Below are 21,418 nucleotides of genomic sequence, written 5' to 3'. Positions count from 1 at the left end.
ATATATATATATATATATATATATATATATATATATATATATCGGTGTGTATATCGCTATATTGGGATTCAAACCTGTGACACGCTGTCTGCAGCTAGGTGCCTGGACCGCTATGCCAGCGGCCGGGCCAAAATGTTATGCTGTTATTGTTGTTAATCAAGGTGCAATTAAGGTGCATACAATGAGATGTACACAATGTACTAAAAGTAAATACTACGGTATAATTCGTGTCATACTGGTAGTTTGGAAATAAGACAAATCTGCCACAGGAAAATAAATCCTAGTCTGGCCATGTCATGCTAACATGTAATACTGCGGAAACCTGACTTTTAAAGCTGGTTGACGTCTCACAGACACAGTTCACTACATATGGGTGGGGTTTCAGCCGGGATAGGGTGAACCAGGGATATGAGGCCTGGCCACTCCCAGTGGACTGAGCATGAATCCACATTCAATTCAATTCAATCCAATTAGCTGGGGATTTATTGGCATGGGAAACAAATGTAAATGTACATTGCCAAAGCAAGTGTGTGGGGAAGAAAGAAAGAAGGGGGGGGGGAAAAGGAAAATAAATAAATAATAATAATAATAATAATAATAATATATATATATATATATATATATATATATATATATATATATATATATATATATATATATATATATATACACACACACACACACACACACACACACACACACACACACACACACACACACACACACACACACACACACACACACACACACACGCACGCACGCACACACACACACACACACACACACACACACACACACACAGCTCCTCCCCCCGAAATTCCAGGAAATGAGGCTTCCATGTTGGACATCTGGATAGGACCTGCTGCGCTAACTTTCTTTTTTTTAAGGGGGATTCATGTTTTAGATGTATCTGTTTCTACACTGTGCTTGTGTCTCTTATTGGAACGCTTGATTGGATTTGTAAAGCATACGTGTTCCATAAATCCATCGCGAACGCTGAGCTGTGGTTAACATTTCTTCTCTTTCTTAGGAAACTTTTCTTGGTGAGTCGAACATTTTTTAGACTTCGTCACAAATTCTGTATGAGGCTACAAATGTAATTAAAGCAGGTTTAGAAGTGTTACATCCATAGGTTACATCAGTGATAATTATAATAACGTGAAATGTTTAGCCATGTAATGTAACATCATGTTATTGTTAATTTGTTATCCCAGGCTGGTTCCTTAAAATGAATAGGCTTTTTGTAATGTAGGCATATAATTTATACTTGATCGTACGATGGTGTCGCGCACCAAAAATAGCCGATCTACAAGCGCCCAGCAGGATCTTGACCTCGGCCATTTTTAGCTAAGTATGGGGCAGGGGCTCCAATGGTTACTAGTGGAACTTTGACTTGGTTAAGTGGAACTTTGTCACATTGGGCTGAGTTTGGGATTGTACACCTAGAACAATTAAGAGTCCAAGCCAAGAAGTAAAAGTAAAGTCAATTATTTTCTCAAGTAAGCACTATATCCAGGGTGTCCAAGACACACCTATCTTTTACTTGTAAGCCACTGTCCAGTGTGTCCACTCTAGATTAGACATGAAGACTATATTGACCCTGGCCTACCCAGTCAGCGTTTCAGGCTGATGTAATGTATAATGGCTTCTTTTTAGGATCCATCCTCAGTTGGATTGCTGTAGGCTACCGTACTACAGTTGTTGGTTAATCACCTTATTTGTCTACTCACTGTGGTATGGGGTGTGGTAGCCCCTCTCGGAACCCTCCCGTAAAGCTTTTCTGAAATTTGGATGTCTCAAAAATGTCAGAAACTTCAGTAGCATTGGGTTCTGACTTGTAGGGCTAGGGGTGTGGTGACAACTGTAGGCCACTGTATGTGTTCTGTTATTTATCTGAGGTCTCTACTACATGTTGACATTTCCCCAAAGCAACACTACATAGATCAATCAATCAATCAATCAACCAATAAAACAAAGTTATGGTTTCTTTTAGAAGGCCATTGATTCATGATTACTGTATGTCATACTATGCGTGTCATAGCTCATTTGCTTTAGGCTAATATAGAAGTAAACAAACACACAGAACACCATGATGGAAACGGTCATCAACAATGATTCAGAATCATGATGTTGTTGATGACGTTGTTTACACTTCTGTGAATGGTGATGGTGATGATGCTGTTAACCAAGTCATTGTGCGACTGTTCCATTGGAAGCAGGGTAGCGCTGTGGCTGAAGTATGTTTTCCTTTTCCTATTTTGTGTTTTCTACTGTTGCTTAGCGCTTGTGACATGATGTCATTACGTAATGGAAGGTGGAGGCATTTTGAATTCCTTTTCTGGTTATTTCCCCAAATAAAAGTCACTGCAAATTATATGGAACTCATTTTTGATATTTGGCATTTCATGGTGATTCAGCACAAAAAATATCAGTTAGGTTCTATTAGTTTAATGGGTATTGTTTTTGTTTGTGGGCTTTGCACCAAAGTAAACCTTATGGTTACCAACACATTCTTTACTTTGGCTCTAGGTGACCGTGTGCTCGTGTGTATTTTAGAGCATACAGTCTTAATGGTTATTAGAAATTTCCCCAGGGGTTTGTACTATTGTAATGTTTGGCGGTATGAGAGGCATATTACGCAGTGGGTCTACGGTGGTTTGTGTGAACCACAGCTCTGAGAAAAACCACATGTTCACGTCAACTTGATATGACCAAAGAGGCATAACTCACTTAATGCTAAATGTCTCCTTGGTCCAGGACAAGTATTATTATTACCCGCTCCAAATCCTTACAGTAACCACCATAAGGGGTAGGCTAACTCACACCACACAATGTATTCACACAATCACACTAACAAAGTCCTTTGTTGTCTCCACCAGCCGAAGGCATGGGGAGAGTATGTTTTGCACTCCGTCCGTCCGTCCGTGTGTCCGTGTGTCCGTGTGTCCGTCCGTCCGTCCGTCCGTCCGTGAACAGCTAATCTCAGCCACCGTTAACCCGGTCGATGCCAAATTTTGCACACACACTCCCTGGATGCCAACCATGAACCTCTGCCCCAAACTTTCCAGAACGGCCTGTTATAGCGCCACCAGGAGGCCGCTTTGTGCAAAACAAGTTTTTGCACAGTACACCTACAGATTTTGTCCAAACATCACGCAAATTGGTACACAGTCTCTCTAGAGCCATTCAACGAAACGGGTCTTTCAGATTTATCAGACTCCATCCTGATTGGTTAAGATTGGCTTCCAAAGTTCACAGGAGTGCTCAGTTTCAAACAAAATGCTGCAAATCATGAACACATCGCGTGATTTCCGTGAAATTGTGCACCCACATTCCCACTAGGCCCAGGACGAAATGCCACATGAACAATTTCAACTCAGCCTCAAGGTGGCGCTATAACTGGCCCAAAAGTGTTTTTACCTCTAACTGCACGGATCTGTGGATAACCTGGTGGAGACCTGTGCCCGGAAGGGCACTTTTTCTAGTTTAGGTTCTGTTTCTTGAGTTTGACTGTACATAATTATGCATGTTTGTGGGTAGCGGAGGCACAGCTATTTTAATCACATTAGCCCTGGTGTTACTATTTTGGGAATAGTAGGTTAAAGGACCACTTCAACACTTTTCAACTCTTCATATAATAGGTCCTCACTAATAATCATAATAAAATGGCATGATTTTGGCGGCTGTGGGCAGTTTAGAAACCGTCCTCCAGTGACATCATCATTAGGCAGATTTTTTTTAAGCAAGATGTTTTTACAAACAATTTCGCATTGCAACTTTTCAGGACTAGAAAGCCTGCAGTTTCTATTAGCTTACGTATTCCCCATTGATGATGTCACTGGAGGACAGTTTCTGAACTGCCCACAGCACTCCTATGAGACACAGGCCCAAATGCCTCCCTCAAGCCCTGAGCCCTGACGTCAGATGTTAGTGCTTGAGGTGAAAGGCTGCAAGGGCTCCAAATTGTTGTGAAAGAAATGGGACAGCACTTTGAAGATGAGTCCGCCATTCATGACACATTGCATCACTTTATAAAAACTGTCCTTATTCACAGCCAGTGCCTACATGCTTGGCCTATTTATACATCTATACGTTTATCACGTCTATTTTAGTATTTAAGCTGATCGTTTTATTATTAGTTTCATAAATACACTTTCCTGTGTGATAGTAATGGTAATTGTAATATTCATATATAATAATATTCATTATAAATTGCATTTCCATATTCTTTTACTTTGCTGCTTTCATTCGTTTTAGCGATTTTACCTATTTTTGACGGGGTGGGGGCATTTGAACATGGTGCTAAATATGTATTTTTTTTACAAAATGTTATAGCGATTTTATTTATTTATTATTTACTATAGTTCTACTAGACCCCATAAAATTACATCTGGAATGTCAAAGGGGAGGTGTTAAACTGACATATTGAGCCTACAACACACAGTATGGCATCCCCCTAGTACCCCCCTTCACATTCAGTAGATTATGTGAACTTGTGTGGCCAGATGTAATTTCCTGGGGTCTAGTAAGATTATACTAAATAATAATAAAGAAATCGGCGTACAATTTTGTAAAAAAAAAAAAAAGTACCGGTAAAAAAAATAATTTAAATTGTTTTTAATTAATGAAAAAAATTCATTTTTTGGGGAATGTTCTTTGAACTTCTTTTGATAATAACTCATTATTAAAAACAAAAAGGACCCGTAAAAATACTGTATCTCTCAAGATGAAGATAGATCTGTTGTCTCCCACCATCTTTTTAATGCTTCCGCCGTGCACTGAAAAATTTCAAAAATAAAGTGAACCTGATTTACCAGGCTACCTCCTCCAGACCTCCACCCCACATTAGTTTCCCCAGCGCAGTACTGGAAACCAAATTTGTTGAAGCTAGCTACAGTAGCAGCTAGCTAGCTGCTAGGAAATTCTAATATATATGAAAGATGTTCAAATACATTTGCATTAACACCGTGTCATGATCAGTTGAATAACCCTCCAGACATTGAGAACCGTGTCCTGTTTTCAACCTTTACAGGGCGAATTTACAGACTTTCAGTAGCATTCAAAGATTTTGAATGTGTTTTTATGACAGGGCTTCTCTGTTTTGTCTAATTCCTTCTGTTTTGTTTATCCTCCAACGCTGTCCTAGATCGACATGTCCAAGTCAGACTTTCCCCCAGGATACGACGAATGTCACGCCCCGCTGTATGGCCCTCCGGGAATGAACTACCCCCCTCCCCCTCAGTATGGCTTCCCTGCCTATGGTGGTGCACCCCCAGGACAGCCTTCTGCCCCTTACCCACCTGGCCAGAATGTACCTCCTTACCCAGGACAACCAGGGGGCTACTCCGCTGCTCCATACCAGGGTTTTCCTCTGCCTGCTGGGGCTCCAGGAGCTGCCTACCCCAGCCATGCTCCCATGCCCCCTCCAATCATCCCACCTACCATACCATCAGATGTCATCGGTAAGCCAGAGTCATGGTTGTTTAGCCCTGACGCAGATTTTTATTTATACTCTGTGTGTGTCCTTTTAAATAAACAGTTTTAGTGGTGCTGTCCTGTGTTGCTTTGAAACTTCCGGCATCTGACAAATGTGATAACACGACTTCTACCATTACAGTCAAATAGAAGTCGTTGCTTGCTTATTATCACATACTGTAGTAACTATCTTCACATATGTAGTTTTTCAATTCAATTCAATTCAATTTTATTATAGTGTCAAATCACAACAGTTTGTGCTCTGGTTCCACCCAGAGCAAGCAATATTGCGAATTTGCGACAATGGTAACGAAAAACTCCCCTTTAGGAGGGGAGAAACGTCAGGCAGAACCCGACTCTAGGGTGGGCGGCCATCTGCCTCGACCGTGTCGGGGGGGGGGGGGGGGGGGGGGGGGGGGTAGAGGGAGAGAGAGAGAGAGATAGACAGAGAGAAATAGACAGGTGGGGGTCGAGGTTGAGCTCTGTCAGGCCGGGTCCGGGTCACACTTCTGGTGGGCTCCATGAAGAGGCCTGATCCACGGTCACACTCGGCAGTCAGTTGGGGGTTAATATTAGAGGTCCACAGAACTACGACGGGGAGGACGAAAAGAGACTCCGGGGAGAGATTCCCCGGATGTTGGATTAGTGGCAGGCCTTACTGGAGCCTATATAGTGTATATTACAAGTACTACTGGGAGACAGACCCACACAACAATGTACAACCATGGTATCCAGCTAGACTTGGAGACAGGTCTAGCTATAGGCTTTGTCGTAGACCTAGTCTTGAATGTGCAGAGCGTGTCAGCCCCACGGACTGAAGCCGGGAGAAGGTTCCACAGCTGAGGTGCCTGGGACCTAAACGCCCTGCCTCCTATTGTAACTTTTGTAATGTAGTATATTCACATTTGTAATGTTTATAGCGTTTTCAAAGTCTGAGACAGTGGGCCCCCCTTCAGAAATGGTTCAGACCACCCTATGACAATCTCTATTTACTCGTGTGTAATGAGTGAATAAATCTGTTAAATATGTATTTAAAAGGGCTACATGCCCAAGTGGGCAGTAGGAGAGTGTTAATGAATAATAAGTGCTACTTGTTTCATTGTTAGATTATATTTCATTCAAACATGTTTCATAATCATTGTTTGTAACTACAGTAAGTATCTTAAACAAAGATAACCAAACTTCACAGTCACTGCTGCATGAATCTGCGGCCACAACTACAGTAACTTCTTGTTGCAGTGTTGGGAAAGTTCTTTTTTTTTAGGAACTAGTTCAGTTCACTTTTTATTTATTTAAATGAACTAGTTCCGTTCATAGTTCATCATTCAAAGTTTGTTCCAAAAAATGAACTATTATAGTTATTTTTCGTTCTTTTTTAAAAATTGTATTTTAAAAATTTTATTTAAAATTGTATTATTATTATTATTATTAAAACTGTTTTTTTCACGGAACTCCACAGACCCTGACACTGACATTCTTATTGAAGGTAGTAGTATTCAGGTAGTATCAGAATTTAAATATCTTGGAATTACCATAGACTCAAACTTGACATTTAAAAAGCATGTTAAGAATGTAGCCAATAAAATCAAATTCAATGTATCCAATTTCAGACACATAAGACCATATCTAACAACAGATGCAGCCAAACTCTTCATGCATGCTATGATTCTTTTCACACATAACCTACTGTTTCACAACCTGGTCACAGACAAATCAGACAACTTTAAAACCCATAGAATCACTTTACAAACAGACATTAAAAACACTGGATCAAAAGCCCAACCGTTACCACCATTGCCATATAGTTCAAAAGTACAACTTATTTAATTTTGACGGCTTTAAACACTTTGCAGATGCCTGCCTCATTTCTAAGATCTTAAATGGACTTGCACCTCCACCACTGAAACAGTTCATAGATCGAACGGACAGTGGTGACAGAACAACAAGGGCAACTACCAGAGGGGACTGTAAAGTGCCAATCAGACGTAGTGTGTTTGGTAAAACAGTCTTCTCTGTTAGAGCCTCCCATCACTGGAACAGTCTCCCTACAGAATTAAGAGAGACCTCCAACTATCTGACCTTCAAATTCAACCTGAAAAGGTGGCTAAAAACAACTCAAATCTGTAATCATGAGTAACTAACTATCAGCACTATTTAGTATTTATCACCGGTGTCATTTCTCACTTCACTTGCCGTTGTTCTGTCCCCTGTACCATGTCGATCTGTAGTGTTGGGTGCTTGCACATATGCACACATGGCATCAACGCATGGTGTTGTGTGCAGGCACACTACACTTTGTCTTTCTTTTATCTGTATTGTATTGTGTTTTTGTATGGACGTAGTGTTGGGTGCTTGCACATATGCACACATGGCATCAACGCATGGTGTTGTGTGCAGGCACACTACACTACACTTTGTCTTTCTTTTATCTGTATTGTATTGTGTTTTTGTATGGACGTAGTGTTGGGTGCTTGCACATATGCACACATGGCATCAACGCATGGTGTTGTGTGCAGGCACACTACACTTTGTCCTTCTTTTTATCATTCATTTTTTAAGAGCCTGCCCAGGGACTACAGATTAAATTTAGCTTCTGCTAACTCTGGCCCATTTACATTGATGTGAAAACTGACATGTTGATTAATGAGCTTTGTCCCTGTCAAATAAATAAATAAATAAAAATTGCCACAGCCCATAGCCATATAAAACCGCAGACTTTATTCCAAATAAAATCCTTTGGGATTAATAAAGTGACAACGTTTACAATATCTCCATTAACATTATCCAAATTAATTCCTTATAATTTTTATATATTTTTTACATTTTGCAAAAATTGCTCTTTTGCAATGTGAAATGCCACCGAATTCCTAATTATTTTCCTTCTCTATATGGGCACACTTGTGAAAGCAAAAGTTTCTGAATGTTCTCAGAGCTTGCATCTCCGCATGCTGAAAATAGCTGATCTACAAGCTCACAACGTGTCCGGACGCAACGCGTTGTGAGCTTGTATATCAGCTATTTTCAGCACGGAACACATGATTGTACGACGAAGAATAAATTGGGCATCACTGCGCTTCATTCACTGTGGAAGAGAGATGTCTTTTGTTGGCCGTTCGTGGCGATATTATGGACACGTACCTCCTCGACGCGATAATAACCAACTAAGCTATTGGAAGCTATTTTTCGTGGCACATTATGTTTAATCAAACAACAACAAGTTTCCTCAGAGTTTGTGTTAGGAATTGGGACATTGTCTGCTGTCTGTCAGCGTGCATGATCATCATGCAGTAGCTAGATGCGCGCTCCAGTGACGGTTGAGAAAGATTAGTTAATTTGTGTCAGATAGGGACTTATTGGTGGGTTTTCCGCTAGATATTAAGGCATGTTTAGGGTGTGTTTTAGTGCCGGGGATTTCGCCTGGAAGGCTCTATTGAAACACTCACTCTTGAACGAAGTTGAACGTGAAAAAGTGACGTTCACACACGCCAGAAAAGAACGCGTTCACAATGACGTTCATCAAACAGAAATACAGTACGTTCAGTTCACGTTCACCCTAAATATGAACGAGTTCGTGAACGATCGTTCTTTGAACGCGTTCGGGTACAACACTGCTGTTGATGATTCTGATTAAATCTCTTTCCCCATCACGTCTCCCTTGGCCTCCACTACACTTGCTTTTAGACAATTTCATTGTTTGAACTTTAGAAAATAATGAGTAATTAACATCAACAAATAATATTTTATTTCCTCCCTTGATTATTATAATTTTGAAATGAAACTTTTTCATATGTGTAGGATTGTATGAGTGTCATCTAGAAGGAACACAAATTAAGATATATACTGTACCATTATTTCCAGTGACCAATATAGATACCGTATATAGATTTTGAATCTATATACATATATAATGGGTCCCTCAATAATTAAAGTATTAATGTGGTGAAATGTTTATCTTTTTTTTATATCACAGGTGATGGGTTTGCTGCAAGCGGCGGTGATTGGGATAGTCTGAGTGTACGGCATTCCTTCATCAGGAAGGTAAATCTATACAGTGTGTGTACCCACACACACACACACACACACTCAACAGACATGCATATTTGGTAGTACTATGTAAGCGAAGTATTTGAACAGATGCACACAATGTTGGATTATGATTTAAACTAGCTGCATATCATCCTCACATGTCTCTTCTTTGTCTTTCTCAGGTATATCTGATTCTGGCATCCCAGCTCCTTGTCACTACAGCAATCGTGGCTGTATTCACATTTGTGTGAGTATGCTCTGTGTGTGTGTGTTAAGGCTCTCCCTGAACCTTTGGGTGTTCGAACAATCGTGTGTGTGTGTGTGTGTGTGTGTGTGTGTGTGTGTGTGCGTGTGCGCGCGCGGCCAAATTATTCTGCAATAGATATCAATTATCTGAATACCGGTAATCAAATCATGTCTAGGACCTTTGAGTTATTACAACTTGGCGGTGGGTTTCAAAGCTCTAATAGTTAGTGTATCAGTTACAGGCATAGATGTCAAGCATGGGCACTTGCCGGTTTCTCTGTAATGTCCTCTGTGGCAGTGTTTCCTGGCAATTGCTGCCTTTTCCTCCATGTAGTTATGTCCTTGCTCCTTGGAAAATGTTAAGAGGTTTTGCACACAGCACTAACCTAAAAGACATACTGTGACAATGAAAAGGGGGTTATGCACTGGGCTGGCTACGTTCATGGCAGCGAGTAGATCTCAAACAGTTGTGTGGTCACGTTTCCCCACTAAGCTATGTCCTTGTCTGCTTATCTCGAGAGCCTGTTTCCCATCTCCTCACATCATCCTCCCAAGACGGTACAATGAAACCAAAGAAAAGTCAATAGTTAGCAAGACGCCCAACTTCACTTGACATTCTGTATCTAGGTCTGTGGTTTTCAGAGTGCTCTCTGGTAGTGATGTTATAGATTGCACTTCAATTGATTGAGTTGATTTTACGAATGGACAGTAAAAAAAAGGTCGTTGAGCCTCCTTGCCTGCCATCTGTTTCGTCCATCGCTGCCTTCCGCACGAGGTAATGGTCAGATAACAACAGTTTAATTGCAGTCTCGTCTAGCAACTTCTTGTGGTTGGACATTGTAGACTTCAACCTCAGATTAGCTCAACTTTTTAATAGGCAAAGGGCAAAAAGTGAAATAGGGATAATAGCACACAATTTTCCAATCAAATTGAAAGCCTTGGATAACATTATTATACCGTAGTTGTCATCGGCCAGCGCAGCACCAATGCTTGCACCTTCCCTCTTTTACGAGGTCCAGTCTTTCAGCACACCAGTTGTCTGGTCGTGTGTTAAGACTTCAACCTAAGCATGGACCGGCAAACTAAACCGACCAACATCACCCAATATGAGATATAATTCTGTTGTCATAGGCTGCGTTCGAATTGCTAGGGTTGTTCCCTACTCCCTACTCCCCATACTCCCCAACTACTCCCCATACTCCCCATCCAGACTCAGTGGACTCTAAAGTGATGATTTCGGACAATACTCCCTGTATGGGGAGCACCGACTCTGACGTCAATATCGGTAGAGGGCGCTATAGGTCCGCGGGTTCATGTACTTTTTATTTGCATTATAATCCCCATAGGGTTTTTTCAGATCGCCTCATAAAGAACTGTTTGAAAAATAAACAAATCATCCCAGGCGTTTCACTCATTTGGATATGAAGAATCAACTGATTCGCTGCTGCTGCTGAATTTTCGCTAGGAACAGACTGTATCAAATAAGTGACTGCAGGCTGTCACCTCCCTGCAAGGACAGTTTGTTAAATTATTTTTTAATTCATGGATGAATAAAGAAAAAATAGGTTAATGAAAATATGTTTGCAGGCATTTAGGCCTATATGTCTATGATAAAAAGGTTATTCTTTTAAAATAACATAGGCCTATGATTATTATCAGAATGTATTTGCTCAGAATTTTATTGAAAGGATAGCCCCTTGAGTTGCAGGATCTCATTTTAGAGGGGGGCCCGTACACAGGGAAAAACATTACATACAGTACGGTGCAGTTACACAAATAGACAGTGCACAATAGACAATACAGACATGTACAGATACAGTTAGCTTGCTCATCATCAAAATAGACGATTTATAAGCAACGCCGTGTTGTGAGCTTGTAGATCGGGTACTTTTGGTGAAGAATTACCAAAAGTAGCCGATCTACAAGCTCTGCTCACAATACGGACGTTTGGTGTTAACAGAAACAGCAGTCCAATAAATTACTATCTGGCCTACATAATGAAGTTTTAATGTATTTATCGCAATTCAATGAAATAATGTTAGATAACATATATTTTTTCATGGCAGGAATTAATTAATATTAATAAAACATATGTTCGTACATAATTAATGTGTCTCACGTTTGTGATAAAGAATTTTTGTGATAGAAAATATATTCTACAGCAAGCAACTGATTCCTCTCCTAACGTCATGCGCTGGGCCTGGGTGATACAATGAATCAGATTAGTACTATTGCAAATGAATTGTTTTATTATAAATAAAATAAAACAATTGCAAATAAATGCACAGATCATTTGTCTCGAGATCTGTAGCTTCGAAATCCGCTAGGGAAGAAAAGAGGGGAAAACGAACATTTAAAAAGTACATTTGCGTTGATTTCTTTCGCTGGTTGTGTCGCACGTGTGCAAACGCGTGCATGTGTGCTCAAGAGCGAGCTTGCGCAATGCATTATGGGCCAGATTTGCTTCGCTGTGACCATCGGATGGTCCCTACAATTCCCGGTGCATTGTGGGATACTTCAGTCCACTACATTAGGGTGCAAAAATGCTCACTACATATTCGGACACTATAACAAAATGGCGGAACCCCAAAGTAGTGCACTATATGGGGCATAGGGAATGAATTCGATGCAAATGAAACGGGTTCCTCTTGATTTTCAGCCACACCCAACCACAAACTTCCTGTCTGCCTTAGACAGCTGCATCTAAAAAAACAACAGCTTGTCTGAATTATACCGGTTTTGAATGCAACAGTGGTTCAATTTAATTGAGTTAGTTTAAAATATAAGATTTAGGAAAATTCAATGGATTGCACAAGTAATATGAATACACGTGTCACAATCTCCTTTACACAGACACATTCTAAACATATCTGTTCGCTTCTTCTCTCCTCCACACAGACACTTAGGCCCTTTCCCAATTCCTTTTTTAACCCTACCCCTCAGCCCTTGCCCCTTCCCCTTGTCCCTACATAATGAGTGTCAAGGGGTAGGGAGATAAATCATCCCCCTAGGAATTGGAACGTCCCTAAATATTGAACGTCCCTTGTAGATATTGATATACAACCTGTTCTCAGAAAATAGCTGATCTGCAAGCTCACTACAGGCCAGTGGTCCCCAAACTTTTATGGCATTTCTGTCTCTAGGACCCCCAATTTATATTGTAAAATCAATGTTAATTAACTCTGAGAGTGTACAAACTATCATTTAGCCCATAACCCACTTTGGAAACTACTTTCCATTTGATTTAAGCTGTAGAGATGGAACGTAAATATAACATTGCTGTGGTTATGATGAAATAAATATATTGTAATTTTGTCTCATGTTGGTAGCCCACCATGCAGAATGTAATTCAGCTAGATATAGCTCATTCTGACACCTGCTCAACAGTTGTACCTGATTAATTGATTATTGTATTAACAGTTTGTATAGCATGGGTACAGATATATATACAGGGTTAGAAAAAGGAAAAACAATTTACAGTATAGAAAGAAGGGGCTGTGGTCACTGTTCATTGTTTTTAATATCATTAAGAACAGAGTAATTTTCTATCAATGAAAATGCCATTGTGATTCATCTCCATCCAATGTACAGTCTGCACAGCAGCTTGCAATCTGTTCCGTAGCTGGTTTGCCTGGGGAAAAAACACCATTGCTAATTAGTTATGCAAGTTTTGCAACTTGTGGGGATTAGTTTAACATTGGTCATGATAAAACCATAGCTATCAGCCTATCACTGCAGCGAGTAGCCAACGTTATGCAGTGACAGCGTTATGTAGGTACAGTAGGCTATTTCACGGCTTTTAAGAGCTCCAAAAGCAGAATGTTGACATATCGTGGTCTGGGGGGTCGGACTGATGCCTGCTAATAAGCTAGCTTGCATCCGAGTTGTATCACCGGCGCACCGGCGATAAATAAAAAAGAATAAAGCGCCGATGCGGCGCCAAATGAATGGGTAACGTTGTATGAATGCAACGCCGTATCATATCGTTAGTTCACGTGAAGTAACGTTAACCTTTTGCGATATTTTTGGCGATGCAGATTGTTAATACATTCAAATAATATTGGTTATTATAATATTTTCCCATAATAAAGGACATAAAAGGCTTCTTACCTCGTCCGCCTTTCAGCCCTCAGTGATGTTGCTCCGTTTGAAGTCCCGTCGAGATATCCCTTCAAACGAAGGGGATTCTACCCCTCACCCTCGGCCCTTCCCCTCCATCCAAAGACAATTGAGATAACCCTCCCCCCTCACGTGAACGCGCATAAGCAAGGGCAAGGGCTAAGGGCCAGGACGAAGGGGGGAATTGGGATTGAGCCTTACATTCACACAGACACATGCAGACTCACTTCCTGTAGTTTACGCTACAGGTTGATTGTAACCAGTTTTCACATGCACACTCATGCACCCACATAAACTGTCATACACACAAACTCAGTATCAATGTGTTATTAAGATGTCAGTACAGATGGAGTAAAGATGGAGTGCTGTGACTCCCAGGTACTCTGATTACTGTATACTAGGAAGAGTGTACAGAAAGTGTTAAAAATATGTTTTTATGTGGCCACACCCACCAGTTCATTTAAGTATACCTGTGCTTAGCTTTGATTGTTAAATTCTCAGGTAAGGGAGTCTCCCACATCTTAGTCTCCAGGTCAAATTCTCGGGCTCCGCAAACTCCACATTTATGGGTTATAGGTGGTGACTGTCTTGGGTGTGGTGGGTACGTTTCCCAGGTGGCTGAGTCCTGTATGGCTGTATTTCTTCATAAAAACCTTTCAGTGCTGTACTACAGCATTTGAACTCCAGGGCTAGGCCTTGGTGTGCCACTCCAAATCGGCTTCAGTCTCCCTATGAACTTAGCATCAGTATGTAGGAGAGCATATACACATCCCCACACCGGTCCCTGAGGTCCAACTTTTGGTCCACGGTGGTCTCCTATTTCTTTGTTCTTGTCTGCCCAACTCATAACATTGAGCCTCTGCATGCATCTGATGAACCTACCATTACTGTTCCAACCTTGTTAGGCGGTCACAGTGATGAACAGGAGCCTATTTGGGCAGGCAGTCAGACTCTTCCCTAACAACTTGGTCAAGCTGAACATAATGACAATAACATAATGATAATCTGTAACGGTGCCTCTGTCTCTCTCTCTCTCTCTCTCTCTCTCTCTCATCTCATAGTGACCCCGTCAGAAGTTTTGTGCAGCAAAACCCAGCTATCTACTGGGCATCATTGTAAGTGCTTCTCTATACTATTAGCATAATATCACAATTACCGGTAGTAAATAATTTGATTTGACACTAATTTGTAAATAATTTGATTCATCACTAATTTGTACATTAATCTATTTAAAAGCTGAATGTGTTACTAATATAAGTAAATTAGTAAAATTACACACCTTTTTTGTTTGTAGTGCTGTGTATTTGGTTACCCACCTTGTGCTGGTCTGCTGTAAGGGACCCAGGTGAGTGGGATTATCTATTGATGAATTGGTTACAGATGCCACATTTGGAAGTGTTACATTATTACTCATGATTTGAAATGCAGTACTAACCATTCTATGTGTACTACAGGAGGAAGCATCCATGGAACATCATTCTGTTGATGATCTTTGTAAGTGAAAATAAATTAAACTCAAAAAACATTTTTTTTTAATTTATTTATAGCTGACCTGTTCTGACATTCCATATGTTGATCTGACCTCATCACACCCTGTACACTCAAGATACGCTATATGGCCAGTGCACTCGCCCCCAGGCGTCTTACTGGTTTTAAAGGTGGTGTGACGTTTCTATCAATGAAGAAACTTGGATTCTTAAGTTGCAATAACTTTATTCAGTCTGGTAGAGTTTGTAGCATACAGGTCATACATTCTTATTTAGGATCTAGTCATCATATCACAGATAGTCATCAACAGATAGTCATCATTGCCATCTAGTGGTTATAAATCATATTACATATATATACAGGGGGTGTAAGTGATATTATTTTGTTAAAGTGTGTGTTAAATGGCTCTCTATTTTGATAGTCAATCATTGTTCATTAACAGGGGTATCATTTTCTCCAGGTTTTTATTGAACAGAAAATACATTTTCAGGTTGGGATACCAATTTCATCCAATCAGGGAGGAGACCTCACATAAATGATAAACAAGTGAAATTGGAAGAGTTGAATGATGAATACATGAGCAGACAGAACTGGATCACTATTAAATTGAAGCCGATGAATTAGTTCTCTTTCATGAGTCATGACTGGATGAAATTTTTAATCCACCTGAAAATGTAATTTCTTTTTACTAAAAAGCTGGAGAAATGGGAATATATATATGTGACAGCGAGAGATTATATCTATATATATCTACTTTTAAAAAATCTACTTTTTGTTTTGAACAATAATATCACTTACACTACGTTTTAAAGTGAATACATACCGTTACTTTCTGACAATGTTGTTGTTCCTTTCCAAAATACCTCTGCGTTTTTGTTTTGAACTGAATTCTGGAAATTTCAGCTCTAACAGACCAAATACAGACACTATAATGTCAACAGAGATACCAGTGATGTTGCCAACAAGACTACTAAAATGTATATTACACATTATGACTTGCAATGGTAGATATGCCACTTTTCTAGACCCAGACTTTTATCTGTTCCTGACCTAGACTTAGACAGTTGTTTGAAATAAAGATTTCCTCCGGCCGGAACGTAAGTACTGCTCGTGAGCCATGCCTGTGTAATGTCACTTTGCGTAGCTATACTATATGGTACATTTCTATGGGTCATGAAATGATAATGAAGTGAACCAAAGGTGTTTTTTCTGAACTATGCTTTTCTTTTACACAGACCCTTGCCATGTCCTACATGACCGGGGCCATATCCAGGTGAGAAATACTTAGTCATACATGGATAAATCCCTAAATATCAAAACCACTTCTGCTATTGCTATTTGTGGGTGAATTTGTCTCTGTTTTCAGTCACTATGAGACAAAAGCAGTGTTCCTTGCCCTGGGTATTACTGCAGTTGTGTGCATCGCTGTCACCGTCTTCTGTTTCCAAACAAAGGTAGGGTGTGTGTGTGTGTGTGTGTGTGTGTGTGTGTGTGTGTGTGTGTGTGTGTGTGTGTGTGTGTGTGTGTGTGTGTGTGTGTGTGTGTGTGTGTGTGTGTGTGTGTGTGTGTGTGTGTGTGTGTGTGTGTGTGTGTGTGTGTGTGTGTGTGTGTGTGTGTGTGTGTGTGTGTGTGTGTGTGTCACCCGTGCGTGCGAGCCTATGCATTTGTGTTTATTCGCTGTCACCGTCTTCTGTTTCCAAACAAAAAATGTTTGTGTGCGTTTGCATGCCTATGCATTTGTGTTTATTCACACATTTTCTGTCTTTTCTCATCAGGTTGACTTCACCAAGTGCCAAGGCCTGTTCTGTGTTCTGGGGATCGTAATGCTTGTAGTGAGCATTATTTCAGTCATCGTTCTCTCCTTCAAATATGTGAGTTACTCTCTTTACGTTTAATCTCCACTCTCACTTACAGTTTAGTTTTTCTATATTTAAGTCATGTTTTATCATTTGCAGATTCCATGGCTTCATATGCTTTATGCTGCCATAGGAGCCATAATCTACACACTGGTAAGTTCATGTGAATTTTTCTGCTGTGTCTATCTGACAATTAGCCTTTAGTAAACAGACATTTATCACCAGACTGCCAAACGTAGACTACTAGAACTGACTTGCACTTTCATACTGTATAAGCCTAATTTACAGTATGCGTTGTCGGTGTCCCACACAATGGTGTTGTTGAAAATAGGTTTTTGACATGCAATGGAACAATAATTTAGGTTTAAGTCTTGATGGTATCGTAGAAATATTTCTTCCAATCAAGTTGCCATGTACAGGGTTACAGGAGGTTCCGGTAGGCTGGAAATCATGTAGCCTTATACTTGGTTGGGGCTATCATGATTAGTTTGTTGACTTGTCATAAAATATTTGCAATTAATGGTTTGTGTGTTTGGCATTGAACATTGGAACATTACATTGATTTAAAAAATATATTTTTGTTTGCCTTGCTTTTAAATAAAAATGTGCACGGGGTAGATATGTCAAATAACTAAAAATAACCAATCTACAATCTCACGTGTGAGCTTTAAAATTGGCTTTTTTATAAACAGATGAATTCATACAAATGAATGGAAACGATTATGCAAAAATAATTGTGATTAGCTCAAATAATTGCATAATACGATTATGTAATGATTGTGAAAAGCCTACTTGTACTTCCTGCACTTCTGGTTAGACACTCCCAGGCCTTTTCTCCTAGTGATATGAAGGTACAACTAGGAACGAGCTTATGTTAATTGTTAACGGTCATTCTTCTCTCCATTTTACCCATAGTTCCTGGCTTACCACACACAGCTGCTGATCGGCAACCGCAAGTACGCCATCAGTCCAGAGGAATACGTGTTCGCGGCAATCTCCATCTACGTCGACGTCATCCAGATCTTCCTCTTCCTGTTGCAGATCATTGGTGCCTCCAGCAGATAGGTCCCCGGGGAAACAAACCCCCACAACTTGTCTGAAAGGATGCAGACAGGGAGCCCTCCTGCAAAAACCATTCCACCTTATGCCTGAACACATTGCTTAGTTTTCTGCTTCATTTTTATAGTTACTGTAGTTAAAAGACGTGGGTGATTTTTGTTCTTATTTTTTTGTTTGTTTTGTTGAGAAAGCAGAGATGTTATGAGGATAACAAAGTGCGTAATGATTCATCCTAGTGTAAGAGTTTATTTGTTGCAGATTATTATTGTTGCAGATTATTCTAGAATTAAAACATGCCAGTTATATGAGAATAATTAATATAATCATATTCATCAAGTGCGTAAAGGGCTCGGGCTCAGTTTCGTATATCCCATATTTACGTGTATGCACATAATGCACTTTCTTTTTTTTAAATCAGACTTACACTTCTACAATATCAACTCGTGTTTTCTATTCATACATTCATATAATTTCACTATACAGTATCTATAAACACTGAAATAACCGGCTGCAACATGTATCTTAGCTGCTGGAATAAACAAAACCTTTTTGTATGTTCTCTGCACAAACTTGAATGTATATCAAAAGCTGAGGCCTATCTGTGTATGCTAGGGAAAGTGTGTTTAAACTTGGCAAACCTCTGCATATTTGTAAGTGGGAGACACGGTTATCTTGGAAGGTGACCCAGGCCTTTAGTGGCTGCACTACTCTTATTGTTGCCTTCGGGTGGAAACTGTATCTCCAATTTTGGTGCTCTTCAGAGAAAAATAACCGTGGATGCTTTTTTCACCCTCCATTTCCTAAGTACAGGTTATGTGTTCCTATGAATCCAATATACTTTTCATTGGTTAAACATTTATAAAATCCAGATAGACCCAACCAGTTTCAAACATAAGGAAAAGCATTAAATAAAGAGAAGAGATACAAGGTTTCTGCCTGACAGCAGTGCTTTGATCAAGAAAACGTCTGAATGAGTAGTTTGTTTAACACTTAATGTTAAAGTGTGATTAAGATACTGATAAACACGCTGATACATAATGTGCCACATTATTGTTAACTGCGTTAGCTGATTAGATAGCTTGTCTTTGATAAAACAGGCCTTTTCTATGCTTCACAGGGTAATGCCCATTTGGCTTTTTTAGCACTGACCCATTGGGGTCTCATCTCTGCAAATTAGTTTATATATGTATGGTTTATTTTAAGCCTACTTTAGTTATGTGGCAGATGTGTGGTTCAATATTCTTTGTTCTAACTTGTGTACAGGTACATAAGTTACTTTTACCTTTCCACAATAGGGGGATAGCCGCACGTAGCAATACTAATATCACTGTGTGGATATTAGTCTCGTCCCTCTCAGTGTTAGATTTATTCTGCAATGTCCTGACCCATAATTGCATACTGGGCCCTGGTTGGTCATAGCCTGGTTCCAGATGAATCTGGTTGGCTCGTCACCACTTTGCCCTGAAGTCCTCTCATAATTGAGAGGGGCCAGACTTAATCTGCCTGGGGCAATATGCATTGCAATGGCAGATGAAGGCTGGCTACAAGAGGTTAATAGGGGGAGGACGTGGGTATTTTCACAATCAGTATTTGAACATTGCCAACATTGCCATACTTTTAGTCAAACCCATGGTCCTGAAGGCATTCCAAAACTATACAACCATAGGATACATTTTGTATGAGTCTCATAGCTAGTTCATGAAGGAGATTGGCTTGTAGATAAAATATAATACAGTACATATAACTGCTATTTCCATATGTCTGAAGTATCAAATAAAAATCTTTATTTGTGAGTGACGAAGTATTCGATTGTTTGTGTAATGGTTTACATTAGTGATTTTCTACTAATAGATGAAAAACCTTGAGAGAGGAATTAAGCTGCTGGCAGTATAGAAAACTAGCCATTAAATTGGCCGGCATACATCAATTAACATTTTTTTAAATAAACCCTAACTTCACCTCTTCAAATTATATACAGAACAAACATTTCAATATATTCAATTGTTTCAAAGATATCAACTGACTTGGAACAGAGGTCACTTTGAACCCTCTTGGACTTGGGCAATAGCATAGTCCTGCCATTATGTACAATATCATGTTTCGCAATACTCAATCAAAAACCATTCCAAATTCAAAAAACGATGGGCTATAACCCATCGTTTTTTTCATTTTTTTCAAATCCTCAAAAATGATGAAAAATGGCGTGCTATAGTATGCCGTACGATATGGGCTATAGCCCATGGTCCAAAATGATGAAAAACGAGGATTACATCTTTTTTCAAAAATTCAAAAAACGATGGGCTCAATAGATTTTTTCATTTTTTTCAAATCCTCAAAAATTATGAAAAATGGCGTGCTATAGTATGCCGTACGATATGGGCTATAGCCCGTGGTCCAAAATGATGAAAAACGAGGATAATATTTTTTTAATTAAAAAAACGATGGGCTATAACCCATGTTTTGTTTTTTTTTCATTTTTTTCAAATCCTCAAAAATGATGAAAAACGTCGTGCTACAGTATGCCGTACGATATGGGCTAAAACACGTCTAAAAATAGACGTGTTTTAGACGTCTATTTTTAGACGTTTTTTAGACGTCTATTTTTCTAAAATGATGAAAAACGAGGATTCAAAAGAAATTCAAAAAATCAACCCATGTTTTTTCTTTTTTTTCAAATCCTCAAAAATGATGAAAAACGGTGTGCTATAGTATGCCGTAGGGTATGGGCTATCCTCAAAAATGATGAAAAACGGCGTGCTATAGTATGCCGTACGGTATGGGCTATAGCCCATGTTCAAAAATGATGAAAAAGAGGTAATTCTTTTTTCCAAAATTTCAAAAAACGATGGGCTATAACCCATCGTTTTTTTCATTTTTTTCAAAACCTAAAAAATGATGAAAAACGTCGTGCTACAGTATGCCGTACGATATGGGCTAAAACACGTCTAAAAATAGACGTGTTTTAGACGTCTATTTTTAGACGTTTTTTAGACGTCTATTTTTCAAAAATGATGAAAAACGAGGATTCAAAAGAAATTCAAAAAATCAACCCATGTTTTTTCTTTTTTTTCTTTTTTTTCAAATCCTCAAAAATGATGAAAAACGGTGTGCTATAGTATGCCGTAGGGTATGGGCTATCCTCAAAAATG

The 21,418-nt window shown here is 39.5% G+C and overlaps 1 protein-coding gene across 2 annotated transcripts; it reads left to right on the top strand.

Annotated features, from left to right (window-relative positions):
- Positions 1-816: 816 nt before the first annotated feature.
- Positions 817-20,066, top strand: LOC310870848 (protein lifeguard 3-like). Of its 2 annotated transcripts, XM_083782187.1 has the most exons (13): positions 817-1,043; positions 5,147-5,462; positions 6,935-6,961; positions 9,446-9,513; positions 9,684-9,748; positions 14,928-14,981; positions 15,161-15,211; positions 15,321-15,360; positions 16,590-16,627; positions 16,721-16,808; positions 17,130-17,225; positions 17,310-17,363; positions 18,126-20,066. In XM_083782187.1, exons 2-13 carry the CDS (start codon positions 5,153-5,155, stop codon positions 18,273-18,275), a joined length of 1,041 nt encoding a protein of 346 aa, XP_083638313.1. In that variant the 5' UTR covers positions 817-1,043; positions 5,147-5,152; the 3' UTR covers positions 18,276-20,066. The 2 variants fall into 2 exon arrangements, with proteins under 2 accessions (XP_083638313.1, XP_083638314.1); XM_083782188.1 differs by lacking the exon at positions 6,935-6,961.
- Positions 20,067-21,418: the final 1,352 nt, after the last annotated feature.

The sequence above is a fragment of the Protomyctophum parallelum genome (assembly GCF_964188405.1).
Source record: "Protomyctophum parallelum genome assembly, chromosome: 14".
Taxonomy (NCBI): domain Eukaryota; kingdom Metazoa; phylum Chordata; class Actinopteri; order Myctophiformes; family Myctophidae; genus Protomyctophum; species Protomyctophum parallelum.
This window is presented reverse-complemented; position numbering and strand designations above follow the sequence as displayed.

What these genes read in the sequence shown, in the direction of transcription:
- LOC310870848 (XM_083782187.1), top strand. Translation starts at nt 5,153, where the DNA reads ATGTCCAAGTCAGACTTTCCCCCAGGATACGACGAATGTCACGCCCCG. An exon ending in GCTATCTACTGGGCATCATT is followed by an intron (nt 14,982 to 15,160) that starts GTAAGTGCTTCT and finishes TTTTGTTTGTAG; the next exon opens with TGCTGTGTATTTGGTTACCC. An exon ending in GTCTGCTGTAAGGGACCCAG is followed by an intron (nt 15,212 to 15,320) that starts GTGAGTGGGATT and finishes TGTGTACTACAG; the next exon opens with GAGGAAGCATCCATGGAACA.